This window comes from Podarcis gaigeae (assembly GCF_964106915.1).
Source record: "Podarcis gaigeae genome assembly, chromosome: 13".
NCBI lineage: Eukaryota > Metazoa > Chordata > Lepidosauria > Squamata > Lacertidae > Podarcis > Podarcis gaigeae.
This window is the reverse complement of record NC_139689.1, coordinates 14,450,921-14,468,081: the sequence shown is the minus strand read 5'-3', so window position 1 is coordinate 14,468,081 and position 17,161 is coordinate 14,450,921. Positions and strand designations below refer to the sequence as shown.

At 38.8% G+C, this 17,161-nt stretch overlaps 2 protein-coding genes across 2 annotated transcripts in view; both read right to left on the bottom strand.

The window, feature by feature from the left end:
• LOC310829174 (vomeronasal type-2 receptor 26-like) overlaps positions 1-17,161 on the bottom strand; it is a gene marked incomplete at its 3' end in the record, with an annotated part of 124,085 nt that overhangs the window by 49,592 nt on the left and 57,332 nt on the right. The window lies entirely within an intron of this gene.
• Positions 198-14,960, bottom strand: LOC310829226 (vomeronasal type-2 receptor 26-like). Its single transcript, XM_083707471.1, has 5 exons — positions 14,951-14,960; positions 12,616-12,821; positions 2,970-3,020; positions 1,839-1,965; positions 198-1,149 (listed from the first exon to the last, which is right to left on the bottom strand). Exons 2-5 carry the CDS (start codon positions 12,814-12,816, stop codon positions 248-250), a joined length of 1,281 nt encoding a protein of 426 aa, XP_083563597.1. The 5' UTR covers positions 12,817-12,821; positions 14,951-14,960; the 3' UTR covers positions 198-247.

Below are 17,161 nucleotides of genomic sequence, written 5' to 3'. Positions count from 1 at the left end.
TGATAAGCGGCTTAGGGCTTAGGAAAAGGGGGGGGGAAGGGGAAAAAACCCGCAGGAACTCGCAAGACATTTTCGTCTTGCGAAGCAAGCCCATAGGGAAATTCGTTTTGCGAAGCGCCTCCAAAATGGAAAACCCTTTCGTCTAGCGGGTTTTCCGTCTTGTGAGGCGTTCGTCTTGCGGGGCACCACTGTACAAGGAGATATAGTCCAGTTATGATTTGCTACATCAAATAGACTTGTTCATGCTTTAATTCTTTCTTATGATAAGCTGTCCCCTGCTGTTTAACTCTGGCCTCAGCAAAATGATATAACATTTGGGGGAAAAGATGCAGCCCAGTAATCCAAAACTAGAGGCCAAAATAGAAAAGATCTCCACAGCCACCATGTACTTTCCCTTGGTACTCAGGTAGGTAGGAACAAAGGACAGCCACACACTGCAAAAGACCAACATGCTGAAGGAGATAAACTTGGCTTCATTAAAACTGTCTGGTAACTTTCTAGCTAGGAAAGCCACAGTGAAACTGACAAGGGCCAGCATTCCCATGAAGCCTAGGACACAGTAGAACATGGTGACTGATCCTTCATTACATTGCAGTACAATTTCTTTAGTCACTGAGTGCTTGTCTAAATCAGGTAGTGGGGGAGCAATTATCAGCCAGGCACTACAAATCATCATTTGAATGAGGAAGCTGAAAAGAACAATGGAGATGGCCAGATGTTTCCCCACCCATCTCCTCATTCTGGAGCCTGGCTTGGTAGCCATGAAAGCTAGAACCACTATAGTTGTTTTTGCTAAGATACAAGACACTGCTACTGAGAAGATGACTCCAAAAGCAGTTTGTCGAAGGAGACAGGTTATTTTTGTGGGCTGGCCAAGGAATAGCAAAGGACAAAGAAAGGAGAGAATGAGGGCTATAAGGAGAACGTAGGTGAGGGTCTGATTGTTGGCTTTGACTATGGGAGTCTCTTTGTGTTTGATGAAGATCCTAAGCACCAAAGCTGTAATGAAAGTCAATAAAAGAGCTAACGTGACTAAACTGATCCCCAGAGGTTCATCGTAAGACAGGAAGCTTATATCTTTTGGAAGACATATATCCTGGTCAATGTTTGGATACTGATCTTCTGTGCATTTAAAACAGTCATCCATGTCTGAAGAAAGAAAGAAAGAAAGAAAGAAAGAAAGAAAGAAAGAAAGAAAGAAAGAAAGAAAGAAAGAAAGAAAGATATTAATTGCACACTCGTAAGAGAGTCAGAGGTGGTGGGCTCTGTTGGCTCACAAAGACAAGGCCACACATCTCTCCCCCCACCCACATTTGATCATTTCTGACTCAATGTCATTTCTTTGGAATAATGCAAATAGTTGTGCACTTTGTAAACTACTTCAGTATTTTGATCTAATTCAATAGAATATCAGCTGACCAGAACGGGTGCTTCCACACTTTCTGATTCTGCAGCTGTTACTCAGCTCATTTTAAGGGTGAATCTGTGTGCTTGGTGAAGCTAATCAGCTTCAAGTGCCAATGGATCTGATTCAGATTTAGAAATGCTTACTGAAGATCCACTGAAATCAGTGATACTTGTTTATGTGATTTCCCATTTATTCAAATGGTTCTCTCTAAACATAACTAAATAGTGATACAACACTGTATTAAAAATAGGCTTGTAGTTCACTTATAATGGATTTCAAATCAATTGCCCATGAATTGGGGCAATATTTTAAACATCAAGGAAATCACTGTTAAAAAACAAACCTATTGAGAAACATAACCAGATCAAAATCATCTATGAAATAGGTGGTATACATACATCTATAGAAAACATTTTTAAACCTTTCTTACCTTCCTGGTTGGAAATCTTTCCTTCTGTACATGGAATGCAGTCATAGCAACAAAATGGGTTCCCTTCCTTCTTGGTCCGACTATAACCTGAACCGCAATGATCATTACATATAGAAATGGGCCGAGTCTGTCCATAAATATTAAAATATAATGTTTTAGGTAATATCACGAACACTAGAAAGTATTGCAAATGCAGTGGGCTTTTAGAACTTGAGTCCTTGGCTCATATTATGGTATGTTATTATTTATTTATATAACACTTTTTAAAGCAAATGCCACCAAAACAGTGAGCATTAAAATCAATGACATATTTTAAAACAAACCAAAGGAATGTGCATCAAACAATAGAGGTGGTCTAACCCCAAAATTGTTAACTGTGCCCATAGTAACTATAAATGAGGATGTTTGACGTGACACTTTGGGGAAAGGGACATGTTTTGGGTACTGCCACAGATAATTCCCTTTCCTAGACGGCCATCCCTCAGGTTTCTGAGGGTGGCAGAAGTAACAAGAGGGAATCTTAATACTCAAAAGGTTATGTATGGAAAGAGGCAAGATATGTTGAAGCTAAATAATCTTATAAATAACACAAAACTGTGCGACTCAAATTCATTACGAAAGTCAAAGCGTTCTGGAAGAAATGTGTCTTCACCTGTTTCATTGATATGCATGAAGTCCACACTCAAATTATGAGAGGGTTACATTTTGGGGTTAGTGTGTGAAGCCAAAATTGCCTATAGTTAGAATGCATGTAATTGAATGGTGGGTGGAATTGCCAAAGTCTTCCCTGCCACCCCAAGAATGAACATTAAGTGGCACATTATTATGGAACTACAACATGAATGTTCAGATTGAAAGCCATAGTTTGAATTGGGCTAAATAAATTTACAGAATACTGAGAAACAACCATGGGACAAGTGATGGAATGAACCCTGAAAGATTCGGAGTACCCACCTGGTTAAATTGGTTGGGCCATACAATGGCATCCTCATGAATGGTGAACGGTTTTTCCTGGATACCCAGAGAGTCTATCTTCCCAATTTTGACTCTACGAAAGGACTGATTTGGAAACATGAGCCAGTTTATAATGTCAAAGCCAGCAATTAATTCACCATTTGTGTCAAAACGCACATTTTCTCCTGCACTGTTGTTAAATAAAATACTTCTGAGGATGTGATGGAGCTAAATAATGAAAATAGGATGGAAGATACATATAAATGCTCAAACTATGTTATCATACAACATAGTGAAAATACATTCAAGGGATGGGATTATGATCTCTTGAAAGCTTTGGGTGAGCTAATGTGTCAGGCCTGCCCTTCTCAAACAAAGAACAGATTAATTTAAAACAAATCAAAGTCTTGATGAAATAAATGGTGCCATTCGCCTCTCCCCTTCCCCTCAATGAATGGTTGAATTAAATACTGGACAAAATATCAGAGCAGCACCAAGTTATGAAACTCCATCCCCCCCAAAGTGCACAGGTCGACAGGTGAAGGGATGGTAAGACATTGTTTAATAAACTATGGGGAGATTTGTCAGTCTCTGGGATGGGGGGGGGGGGGACAAATGCTAGATGTATTGTAAAGCTTTTCTCCAAAAAGAAATTTCTTGTTAATCTCATGGAAGGTTGAGAAAGCTCGCCCATATTTCCCCACCAAAACATATGGAGGTATCTTGAGGACATTACCTGCCAAGGTTGTGGATTTGCAAGCTCCCTTCTTACACCCTCTGCCATTCCCCTCTGCTTGAATTGGGATGAATGTCTGATGTGCAAAGCATGTGCCACCGCATAGACTGCATTGTAGATGGTGTAGCTATGAGCTGTCATTCTCATTTCAAAAACAGACATGGGAAGTGCCTCCATCTTCTCCTCCCCAGTGCAGATTTGCCCACCTATATTATCTGCCACAGAACTGGGGAATGAACAGTTAAATGACTCTTCCCAGAAGTCCTTGATAAAACCATCTTCTTTTTCTGTGGTTGGGTTCTTGATCTGAAGGAACTTCTGGAAAGCTAACAGATCCACTGAGTGAATTCCAAGGGAGAGAGAACCATGAAGGAAACTTATGTCCCAATTTCTTTGGAATGGAAATGATGTGATATCCATTTGGGCTGTCATGAACCAGACTTTACCCTTGGTCCTCATTGGTATATGCTCAAATTTTACAATCTGGGGCACCATTTTCAATACTATCATTGTCTGAATTTCTCCATGTACAACCACAACATTCGTAGTGCTTCCCATAATAACACTGACACAGTGAAAGCCCTCCTGCACCATGTCAGTGGTACCACTGGAAGATGTTAGCTTTGGGAATGTTTCTATGAAGTCAAAGCAGATGCCACTCTGGGAAAACATTGGAAGTACATTGTCTATAAAACCTTCTGTATTATCCCCATCTTGAGAAACCACTCCAATCCATGTCCACTGGAAATGCAGCAGTAATTGGATAATTCCTCTATATTGATGGTCCCCATTTGGGAACATTTGGTAGAAGAAAACTCCTTGAGACTCTTTATTCATGACTGGGGAAGAGCCATATATGAGCTAAGGTTTTTATATATATAAAAAAAAGATGAGAAGAGAAGAATGGTTTTCAATATAAAACAATTACTTGTGTGTAGTTTTGTTTTCTTTCTTCTGTTCATTTCTGGCCGGGACCATAACGGTTAAGTAGATCCTGCAGATTGCAGGATTGAATTATGTGTTCAACTACTAGAGTCTACTTTCCCTGTGCATTTCCTGCAAAGAACACGCTGAGGAAGTAGGCCCCTGCAACTAGCAGGATTGAAACCTCAACTCACCAGATGCTCAGCCTAGGGTATATAATTGCTCAGTTTTACTGTGTGCTTCAATGCACTTCTTGCTACAGCCATGTGAAGACAAATCTCATTCTTCCTACCCAACAGCCCCTGATCACTCCAGCAGGCCAGACCCAATCTGGGACTGTTTCTACCTAACTCATCTAGTTCCACCCAAATTTGTCCAATTCATGATTTGGGCTTTGGCTAAATCTGACCCATCAGTGTGTTAGGAATGGGAGGATCTGTCAATATTTCTCTTAAGTTTCTTATTTAACCACATCAATTAGATTTCTTTTTAAGCCTCATGAAAATTTCTCCTAAAACACAAAACATGTGTGCAAATTTTGCCCAATATGCACATTTTTGCAAAGCATTATCACTAATACAATGCATTTTAAGGATATTTTTACTAATGTGCATTTTTTAAATGCACTTTACCGTAATCTGTGCATTTTTGGACACATTATTTTATTGGAGAACTGCTTTGCAAAATCTGGAGAAGGGGGAATTTCAAAGAATGGCTACATTTCATGTATTGTGTGAATTAGTTGAAATTCAGATGTGAATGAATTTGCATCTTACTTGTGGTATCTTGTAGGTACACAGGATGATTGTCATATGAAGACAGACATTAGAATTAGGTCCCCCAATGACTGCTATTGGAGTGCTCTCAGCATCACATTTATAGTTAGGGATGGCCTTGGCCCTTTTTGAGAGAAGCTCCATTGAGGCTTCATAGGTCCAGCTTGCACTGAAATGACTGTTATAAATTTGGAAGCCCAGGGTGATGTTGGGCAAGATCTGGGGAGTTTCATTGATCTCCTTTACAGCAAATGCCAAGGCCAGGATGTGTTGGTAGACGTGAGTCAGCACCCTGTATTGAGAGTTACATGCCACATTACAGTTCATCTGCTTCAGATCATAACATTGACTTCTTTTCAGTTCAGTATCCAATTCAAAAATAGTTTGTAATCTCACATTTCCCAGGTGTAAAAGACTAGATCATGAAACAGTATGTGAATCAGTAGTTTTAATACATGTAGAAAAGACATAATTCAATAAGGGGTTTTCATTTATTCTGACCTCTAGGAAATCTGGATGAGGTGTTTTGTATGTTTAATATTTGCTGGTCAAAAGTTATTTGTAGTCTGCATGTTCTTCATTCACACAGAATACATACCCTAATAAGGAAATACCAATGTAGCATTTTTCTTTGAGTTTTTCTTCCAATGGATAAAAAATACCTAGTTTCATAGCAGCAAAGATGGAGAAATTATCTTCAAGCTCTAGTTTTAAGTATCTTTAGTTTCAAGATGCGGTCTTAATTTGTAATGTAAAATAAGTTTCAAGCCTGTTTTGATGCCATTTGGATCTCTGCATGCCTTACTCGACATCTGTACAAGCATTAGTCCTGGAAGCCAATATTTTAGGCTTGGTAAATGTTTTAAAATTCTTCAATAAAGTTTAAAAAGAAAATGAGTATTCGAAGTGGGTAAATCAAAATAATCTTAAATTTATTTTTCTTTGTGGGATGTTTGTTGTTTTTGAAAAACAAAGGAGCAGATTAATGCCGAAACAGGAGAGAAGAGATTTAGGAGTGAAGGCATGCAAAAGTGAGCAGACCAGACACAGACTGGTTCCCATATTTCTGATACAGGGGTGGCTAAGCCCTTTTCAGACTTAGGGCTGCATCACTCCATTGTGCGTCAGCAGTGTGTTTTGCCATAAAACAGTATGTGGCTCATTAATAAAGAACATGTGGGCACCCTACACATGCAGGTGTGCACATGCACACACACCATAAACATGCACACACATACACACAGATGTGCATAGACCCTCTCCCCATTCTGTATAATGTGACCAAGCCTGCATTGTCTCAAGAATGGAAAAAAATGATAGTTTTAAAATCCTCAACGGATTACTCTACCCAGCAGTGAATGTGCCTTTTTATCCACTGCTACAACTAATTAGGTTTTAGTGAAGGGGGACACGTAAGAAAATAATGGTAGAACTCGGCCCATGGTTTAGCAGGTTACTCACATTCGCTAATAGAAGCAACTTAAAAGTTTTGGCTCCTCTGTCCTGTTTAATGCAGTAAATCTTGCAAGATGCAATTGGATTTATTCCCCCACTTTCCCCCCACAGATTTGATTAAGCAATGCCATTTAGTCAGTGCATTCCTTGATTTTGCAGCAAATAAAAGTACTTTGCAATGTTTCTCACTGCATTCACAACAAAGAAATAGGACATGAAAAAATAAATAAATACCAACTTCTATATGTGGATATGAACAGTATCTTGAAATTCAACGAAGTGTTTACAATATCCCTATTTAAATCTGTTCCAGGAATTCTGCCAAATCTCCTAAAGTGAAATGGATACACTGTACACTGTATACTGCAGTTTTGAGTCTACATATCCTTCAGAGGATGGGTTTAGATATCCGATCACTGCCTGTGTAAACGCAAGGTCAGATGGGGTAGATGTAAAGAAATGAAGTTCCAATTATTTGTCAGTCCACTGTAGTTAAGTCCAACACCCAGGGCTGGGTTCACTGTGAAGTTCATCAGCATCTAATATGTTTCTAAAGAAACATGCAACTACTTACATATGGTAATCTGAAAATTCCTGAGATGGGTGTTTCTCAAAGGATAGGGTATCTGAAAATATGTAGATCTGAGAAATAATGCCAGCAATGATGAGGTCTCCTGACTGATAATATTTGTGAAGGATAGGGACAGGTTCCCTGAGGGAACATTGAGGAAGAGGAAGAAACTTGCACATCCCCTGCAGTGACAGTAAGAGCACCAGCAACCTAAACACTACCATTTTGCAATTGATTGGTCATTTAGGCACAAGTTCATCTCTTCTGTTATCACTTCTGCTTAGTATCGCTTTCCAGCAATACTAAGCAGGAAAGCCTAACTTGAATGGTGACTCAATAAGCTGATTCAACGCCAGACAGATGAGTCTCTGTATGTATATTGACCCAACCAAGTGAAGTTCATAGTTATTAATAAGAGCCTCCAGTCTTAGTTTCATCATTCTGCATGTGGGCAGAGGAGGTCCCTGGGGAAGTGGAGAAGATGTAATTCTGAATAATCTGGTAATTACAGGTGAGGTAATCACTTGCTTTGAATCAAAGATGCTGTGCAATATTTTAAAGAAAACATGTTTATCATATCTCAGCCAAAGCCATTTCTTAAGTGGGAGAGATAGATGCTAGGCCTCTTCTTTTCTTTTTTTTAGTGTACTATTGAATTTTAGAAAAATTTAGAAAACTTCAAAGCAATAATAATTATAAATTACTCTCATATTATTCTTAAAGGGTGATGTCTATTCCAAGTCATACTCAGAGCAAGCCCATTAAAATCAGTTACAGTTAGGTAGCCGTGTTCGTCTGCCGTAGTCGAAACAAAATAAAAGAATTCCTTCCAGTATCAGCTTAGAGATCAACTAAGTTTATTATTGGTATTAGCTTTCATGTGCATGTATCTGAAGAAGTGTGCATGCACACAAAAGCTCATACCAATAACAAACTTAGTTGGTCTCTAAGGTGCTACTGGAATGATTTTTTTATTTTCTTTCCATTAAACTCAATGCAATATGGACTATATTTATATGGATGTACAATGCGTATGAATAACAATGGTTAGCACCCAGTGTGTTGAGAACTCTATATTTATATCACTCTTGTTGCAACTCAAAACACAACATTTGTGAATTGTAATGTATCTGTCAATCATGAATTATTTTGATGCGATTGAAATTAATATGATTTAATTGCAGATCTGTGCGGATTGACTTGATGAGGTACTTGATTATTCTTTATTTCTTCTTGTTAGTTGTCCCCTGCTGTTCAATTCTGGCCTCAGCAAAATGACAAAGCATTTTGGGAAAAAGATGCAGCACAGTAAGCCACCACTAGAGGCCAAGATGGAGAAGATCTCCACAGCCACCATGTGTTTCCCTTTTGTGCTCAAGTAAGTTGGGACAAAAGACAACCACACACTGCAGAAGACCAACATGCTGAAAGTGATAAACTTGGCTTCATTAAAACTATCGGGCAACTTCCTAGCTAGGAAAGCCAAAGTTAGCTGGCAATGGCCAGGAAACCCATGAAGCTCAAAACAGAGTAAAACATGGTATTTGACCCTTCATTGCACACTCTAGTACAATTTTTTCATTGATTGAGTGCATGTCAACATCTGGGAATGGAGGACAGGTTGCCAGCCACACAGTAATAAAAAACGTCTGAACAAGGAAGCTGGAAAGAACAATAAAGGTTGCCAGTTGTTTCCCCACCCATCTCCTCATCCTAGAGCCTGGCTTGATAGAAATGAAAGCTAGAACTATTATTGTGGTTTTGGCTAATATACAGGAAACTGCCACTGAGAAGATTGCACCAAAAGTAGTTTGTCGTAGGAGACATGTCACTTCATCTGGTTTGCCAATGAATAGCAAAGCACAAAGAAAGGAGAGGAGGAGAGAGGACAGGAGAACATAGGTGAGGTTCCGATTATTGGCTTTGACTATGGGAGTGTCCTGGTGCTTGAGGAATATTCCAGGAACCAAAGTTGTAATTAATGAGGGGGAAAAAACCTGCAAATGTGGTCAATATAATCCCCAGAGGCTCATTGTAAGTCAGGAAGCTTATGTATTTTGGGAGGCATCCATCTTGGCCAATGTTTGGATAATGATCTTCTGAACATTGAAAACAATCATCCATGTCTGAAATCAAATATGAAAAATAGATATAATATTATATTTAAGTATGGCATTCTGTTCCTGAATGAGGGGAGTGAACTTGAAATATCAAAAGTTAATTTTGCAGTAAGAATAATAAGAAATTCTACTTCCAGCATAATCTGAGTTCAAGGCCTCAAGGGCCTGCTTTCTCATGGGTTCCAAACAAATCCAGAAATATAAACAAATCAAAACCATCCTGCTAGCGGCTGAAGGTGTCAGAGGCCTCTGTGTCTATTGATTTGTGCGTTTGAGGCTGGGGCTTGCATAGTCTTTTTGTTTCAACTGATCCAACCCACTAATATGCTTATGCCCTATGAATTTGTCTGATATTCTGTTCAGCCACCCAAGTTAACTCATGTGAAGTATGTAGAAGACAGCCATGGATTGTTTGACCCTTTTATTAGCTCTCTTTTCCCTCCTATATAAACTACGCAGGACACTCTCTTTTTGAAGTTTAAAGAATAATTTGATTAGTATACATGCTGTTGCAGATTTTCATATTCTATGCAGGTAGGTGATAGTTAAATTGCTAGCAGCTTTTACATAAATTAAACGGTTACAGACTGACTAACTCTTAGGCAGACAGCAGCAGCTCTAACTGTTAAGACCGTTCAGCTAACTGCCATAACTGCCACAGAGTGTATGGCATCACAGAGTTCTACGGTTCTTGCCATTAACCCTTTACATATGCTTTGTGGATGCTAACATTTCACAATTTCGAATGTTAGAGCAATTAGTTTGAGCATTTAAAACACTGATGGGAGCAAGCTGCATTGTAGTCAATTTATTTATAAAATAGAAGGCATCAGCCTATTAAATAGGTGGTAAATGTTAAACAAAACACATCTACATACGACATTCCTTACCTTTCTGGTTTGAAATCTTCTGGACATGGAAAGCAATCATAGCAGCAAAATGCCTTCCCTTCTTTTTTAGCTGTTCTATAACCTGAACTGCAGTGATCATTGCATATGGAAATGGGACACATCTGTTAGTAAATGATAAAGTAGTTTTTAAAAAATCCAAAAATGGTTTGTGGAGCTTTTATTTCATTATTATTTCTCTGCAATGAACGAATGGGTTGATACTGACATAAGGAAATATAATGAATTCTTGAGTGCACGTCGTGTTTATGTGGGGAACTTCCCTATAAATGGAGTCCTTTGCCCAAATTAAGAAAACATGAGACAAAATACGCATTATGACAGTGTTGCTTGAATTCTGTAGATTTGTCTTCAGCATTCTAACATCCACTACAAAATCTGGAGACAATGTGACTTTTTGAACATTGAGGAAATTATTCAATAGATCCCAAAATATGCACAGTTACTACCTGTTTAAACTGGTTGGGCCATACGATGACATCCTCATCAATGATGAAGAATTATCCTGGTGAACCATGGGCTCAATCTTTCCAACTTTGACCCTGAGGAAGGAGTGGTTTGGAAATGTGATCCAGTTTATAATGTCAAATCCAGCAAGCAATTCTCCATTTTGATCGAAGGAAACTGTTTCCTCCATGCTGTTGTTAAAAGAAATACTTCTGAGGACATGATGGAGCTAATTTATAAGGATGAAAAAATAGGAGGCTGTACTTAAAAGGTGCAAAGGATGCAAATACACATCAAGGTTATAATCTATCAGACATGAAGATTTTGGATTATGTTGTCTTGAAAGGATGTTTGTAGGCTAATCCTGGTAAAAATGAAAGTAAATGAACTAAAATGCCAGGAGATGTATTTATTTCCCACAATGCCCCTGAGATAGTGCTTGATTATGACATATGCTTGTTCCAAGTAAAGGTAAAGGACCCCTGGATGGTTAAGTCCAGTTAAAGGTGACTATGGGATGTGACGCTCATCTCGCTTCAGGCTGAGGGAGACAGGATTTGTCCACAGACAGCTTTTCGGGTCATGTGGGCAGTGTGACTAAACCACTTCGGGCACATTGAGACACCGTCCTACAGCACATGGAAATGCTTTTTACTTTCCTGCCACAGCAGTACCTATTTATCTACTTGCATACTTGGTATGCTTTTGAAATGCTTATGTTGGCAGGAGCTGGGACCGAACAATGGGAGCTCACCCGTTGCATGGATTTGAACTGTCGACCTTACAATTGGCAAACCCAAGAGGCTCAGTGGTTTAGACCACAGCACCACCCGCTCCCTTGTTTCAAATACAGCACAGGTTAGGAGGGATGCTGTGGCAACTATGAAAATGTGCTTTCTCCTCTGTGTTTCCAGTAATTCCTTCCCTAGAAAAAATTGAAGAATCCACACCTACCCACTTACCCCATAATCGCTAAAATGAAAAGGGGCTCACTAAAATGAGGAGAGGAAACTTTGAGTTTTCCTCCTGGTTTTTAGACTTGAAGAGATAGTTTAAACACATGCACATAGATACCATTGCTAGGTTAATCTGGAATGGCTGTAGAAAAAGAACCAGCGCTGATGTCACAAGCAGCTGGTGGGAAGATCAATAATCTGCTAAAGCATGGTTGGTGGAAGGGAAATGTTAGGTGGCACAGAAGGCCATGGTGCAAAAATAAAATAAATAAAATAAAATAAAGTAAAGTAAAAGTGCTTTGCCTAACTTAGTTGTTGGAGGTCGCAAAATATCTGGGGTTGCTGCCCATAAGAAGCAGGAATGGAATTGAGACAGTGCCATGGAGCAGCTGCCCATATAAAATTCCCCCCAGATGGGTATGTAGGACGCACAAAAGAGGAAATGTCTGGGAATTCTTGCACGTGGCACAGAAATGAAATGAGTAATCTTCATCATAATTTTGATGGGCCATTGGCCTGATCCAACAGGCTCTTCTAACATTCTATAAGTAAAGAAAAAATTCGAAGTGAAAATCATCAAAGGAGGAGCGAGAAGCTGGTTTCTCATAAGATGTGGCATTCTTGTCCAACCTTCTGTGTTTGCCCCTCAATGTGTTCACTCAACTCTCAGGAATACAAGTGGATACAACTGACAGGAATTCGAGAAAGGAAATGATGCTTTTCCCTAGCTTTCACATCAGGTCTTTCCTCCCTCGTTCCACCATAGAGTTAAACTGAAAAGAGCTTACCAAGTCTCACCTATCTCTGCTTGCCATAAAATCAACAAATAGTTGCTAAAGGTCTTGGGTGGAGATGCATGCAATGGGAAGTTTTTGCATCTACAAATATGGGAGTATACCTCAATCTTTAAAATCATGAGCAGGACATTACCTGCCATGGTTGTTGGTCCAGTCTTACTCCATCTGCCATTGCTCTGTGTTTGACTTGGGATGAATGCCTTGTACTGAATGCATGTGCCACTGCATAAACTGCATTGTAGATGCTGTAGCTATTTCCTGTCATAGACATTTCAAAAACAGATGAGGGAAGGGTCTCTAGCTTCTCCTCTCCAGTGCAGACTTTCTTGTTCATCTTGTCTACAAAAGAATTGGGGTATGTACAGCTGAATGATTCCTCCCAGAAGTCCTTTATGAAACCATCATTGTTTTCTGAGTAAGAGTTCCTATGCTGAATAAATTTATGGAATCCTGACACCTCCTTTGAGTGAATTGCAAGAGATACAGCACCATGGAGGAGATTTATGTCTGAACTTCTTTGGAACGGAAATGATGTGAAATCCATCTGAGCTGTCATAATCCAGACTCTTGTCTGGATGTTCATTGATATATTTGCAAATTGTAAAAGCTGGTGCATTGTTCTCATTACCATTTATCCATATACAACCACAACTTTGGCAGTGCTTTCCATAACAACTTTGATCAATTCAAAGCACTCCTCCACCATGTCACCAAAATCACTGGAAGAAGTTTGTTTGGGGAATTTCTCCATGAAGTCAAAGCAGATGCCCCTCTTGGAAAACAATGGGAACATGTCCTCTTTAAACTTCTCTATAGTGTCATCATCCTGAGAAAGCATCCCAATCCATGTCCATGCAAAATGCAACAGTAAGTGGAGAATCCCTTTGTATAGGTGGTTCACATTTGGGAACATTTGGTAGAAGAAAATCCCTTCAGTTTTTTTATTCATGACTGGAGCAGAACCATATATGAGCTAAATAATATTTCAAAAATGTTAAAAGAATATGAGAGAGAGAGATTTGAGTTGTATTTGGAAAAATGTGATTATATCTGAACATCAATTTATAGCCACTCCACATTTGAATTTGCAAGTGTGTCACTGGCTTAGAAAATATACCTTAGAAGCAGGCGACAATGCATTAAGCTTACTCAACATTGTGGGTCACTTATTGGAAATTTGTGATAAAGCCAAACAGGCTGATAGGCATAAGGAGAAAAGAGCTGAGTGCTTCTATTCTGGCCATCCTTTCTACTGATATTCTGGTGCCTATTCATTGTGACAAAACCAAGAATGGTATGGAAGTCTGCAAATGTGCCTTGTGCCATTCTCTCATCATCAGGAATCTAGGCTGTGACATACTAGCATCAAAGTTTTCTCAGCGATTTCTCATATATTTCTTTACAAATATATGCAGAATCAGATATGGAAGACAATCTGCAACCTTTCCTTGAAATAATACTATTTAAAAATGTAACAGTATTTCTATGTGAAGTTTTTTTTGGGGTGGGGGGTGGGTTGGGGGGTGGGTTTGTATTCCATCCAGGATACATGAATGCTGCTTTACATTAGTTGAAGAGATTGTACAGAATACATTGAATGCACATCTATTTATTCTTACCTCACGAAACTTAAAGTACACACATTTCATATGATGAATTTGCTGATAATTCTCTTTAGATTCAAATGAGCTTGGTACATATCTTGGAATGGAGTATAGCTATGGGTTTTAATACATTAAATTGTATTAAACTCTCACATTGCATACTATATATCTGTATAGGGAAACCTCTGTTCTACCAGGCCTCAGAGATTGGCCCAACATGCCATCTTGGACAAGCCATAAGCACATTTCCAAGGTTTCACATTATAGACTATATCAGGGATGGGAAAGTTCAAGAAGCTGCTTGAAATCACAAGGTAAATATCAGATGACTGACGGATGGGTACCTCTGTCCCTATGAAGGTGGTCTATGGAATGGGGAAACTCAAGGTGTGAACCACCAGCTAGATCCTCTTCTCCACCCTCACTATGGATTTGCGATGTATACAAAAAATTGTAAAAGTATCATTAGCACACGCAGAATCTATTGAAGTTACTGTAGATTGCATGGACAAACAATTAATTTGTCAGAGAGAATGCTAGAGTGATTATACCAAAAGCACTTTACTATGTTCAAAATGTTGGGAAAGAGACACATTAAACACCTTCTTGTAAAACTGATATAGGCTAGGAGAAGCATGATCATACATTCTACTGAATTTGTAAAACTGTCCAAGGTATTGAAAGCACTCATTTGGTGTCCTGATAGTACATAGATCTGCTCTACAATCTTGTATCTTTGGCTTTACGTATTAAACAGGAATATTAGAAGACAAAATGTAGCACAATAGCATAATGTCTGAAATGCAAGAGAAGTTCAAAATGTTTCTTAAACATGTGTATTTATCTTCCACATATAAATCTTACTTGTGGTATCTTGTAGGTACACAGGATGGGTGCCATTTGAGGTCCAATATAAGAGTTTGGTCCTCCAATGACTGCAACTGGAGTATTTTCAGCATCACACTTGTAGTTGGGGATGAATTTGGCCCTTCTTGAAAGAAGCTCTATTGAAGCTTGAAAGGTCCACTTTTCACTAAAATGGCTGTTATACATGTGGAATCCGAGAGTAGCATTGGGCAAGACCCAGGGATTTCTATTGATCTCCTTTACAGCAAATGCCAAGGCCAGGATGTGTTGATAGAGCTGAGTCATCATCCTGTATTGAGAGTTGAAGGGTGCACCACAATATATTGTCATAAGATTAGAGCTAATAATAATAATAATAATAATAATAATAATAATAATAATAACAATAATTTTTATCTATACAGTACTCTTCCCATCCGGCTAGGTTGCCACAGCCACTCTGGTTGGCTCCCAACACAGGAAAACATAATAATTGAAAGGGCATTCCACCTGAGAGGTATCTAGATTCTAGATTCTGGGTTCTAGATTCTTTGCAATATTTCTAAAAAAAAAAAAAGTTTATTGCTTTTCATCCAAAGTCTTCTCAGAGTCATTCTGAACGGGAGACCAAGAGAGTGAAGACTTCTGGGAGCAAAAATGGTTGACTAGTCATCTACTGCTGACACTGCATTGACAGATACAACTATGTGGTGGTTAAGGATGGTGATAAATTATGACATGTGATCAGTCTGCTAATTGGAAATTTCGGTTGATATGTGAGATGACAGCTGGCATAAAAAGTGTTCACTTTTAAGAGGCTGAAAACAAAACAAAAAGCATTTTTTATTATTTCCAGCCAAGAAAGCTTAAAAGCAGGGAAAGGTGTTCTGATTGATAAGAGTTTTCATTTTATATTACATTTAACGCTTCATCCCTTTTGTGAAAGTGCTGGCTTCAAAGTCAAACTGAAATCTGTGGGAAACTGTGGAAAGGAATGTGCTCCTCTGATAAGGAGACAGACACAAGTGTTCAAGGCAGAAACTGCTAGGGTGGGAAATATACTGTTGAACATCCCCACTGAGTGTTGGCATCAGGCAGAAATTATTAGATGAGCAACTGAAGGAGCTCAGAGCTGAGATGCATAAAATGGTGAATAAAAATGCATTAAATCTCCTATCTCCACCTTGAGATTTTCACAGAGTTAACTCTTACAAAATTAAACACCTTTATTTCCCACAGAGGAAACATCAAGTGGTAAAGTTACTTTCAATTTCTTGGCAACACTTTAACTGATAAAAAGAAGAAAATAAATTTTCTTAGCATACCGAGCTCCTTTGTTTAAAACATCCCCTCTCCTTTTTTGCAATAATTTTTATTAGTTTTCAATCACAAAAATCCAATGTAAGCCTTATTATATCAATACCAAATTACAATACCAATTCAAATACCAATCACTCAGATAGCCAGTTACACAATTTAGGTGGCCCCCCTCGTTCTAGATTTCATGGTTTAATAATTCCCTTTAATTCTGCTTCCAAACTGTTATTCAGCCCAATTACCATCCAATCTTAATGATAATCCCTTATACGACAGCCACAATGTTTTTAACTTCAAATCGTGTTGACACATTTAATAATTTATGAATCTGCAAGTGAAGCTCTCCTTTATTCTTCCTGTGTGTGGTATTTATTTTAACCAAATCATTCCCTTTTGTCCTTGCCAAATGTTATGTCTATCTTGGTTATTCCTGATCTCCATCATGCCTTGTGGCATTGTTGTCTCGATGTCGTTCTAAAGAAATCACTTCTTCTTCTTTCAACACCTCTGGATGTGGTTGCAAAGCTCTGTCACTGCTCTTCGCTATTTCTTTTCAGTCTAGGAAAAGGAGTAGCGTGGCAACCCGCCAAAGCCCTGGCACATCTCCAAGTTCTCCCTTCTCCATTCTCTGATGGTTTTCCAAGTCATTTATGTAACAGAAGAAATAGAAAGAAGCCGTAGGGTCCCCCCACCCCCACATACCATTGTTTGCATTGAAAGAAGTCTTTTTTCCAAATCAAATCTTAACGACCTTGTAGCTGTTTCAGTTCGGCAGTTTGTGATCTTATCCCATCTTTTCCCACACGCGTTTGTATATTAGTGCCAAATAATCTCTAATGAACAGAAGAAACTCTGCTTCTTAATGGTGTCATAGGAGGGATACCGACAGGCAAAGTGCTTTTGCACTCAGCG

Bases quoted from the DNA above. Each gene is read 5' to 3' on its own strand.
- LOC310829226 (XM_083707471.1), bottom strand. From the start codon at position 12,816: ATGAACAAGAAAGTCTGCACTGGAGAGGAGAAGCTAGAGACCCTTCCC. The intron at 3,021-12,615 runs GTAATGTCCTGC...TTCATTATTTAG, and splicing joins TGGACCAACAACCATGGCAG to CTCCATCACATCCTCAGAAG. The intron at 1,150-1,838 runs GTAAGAAAGGTT...TTCTTTCTTCAG, and splicing joins AAAGATTTCCAACCAGGAAG to ACATGGATGACTGTTTTAAA.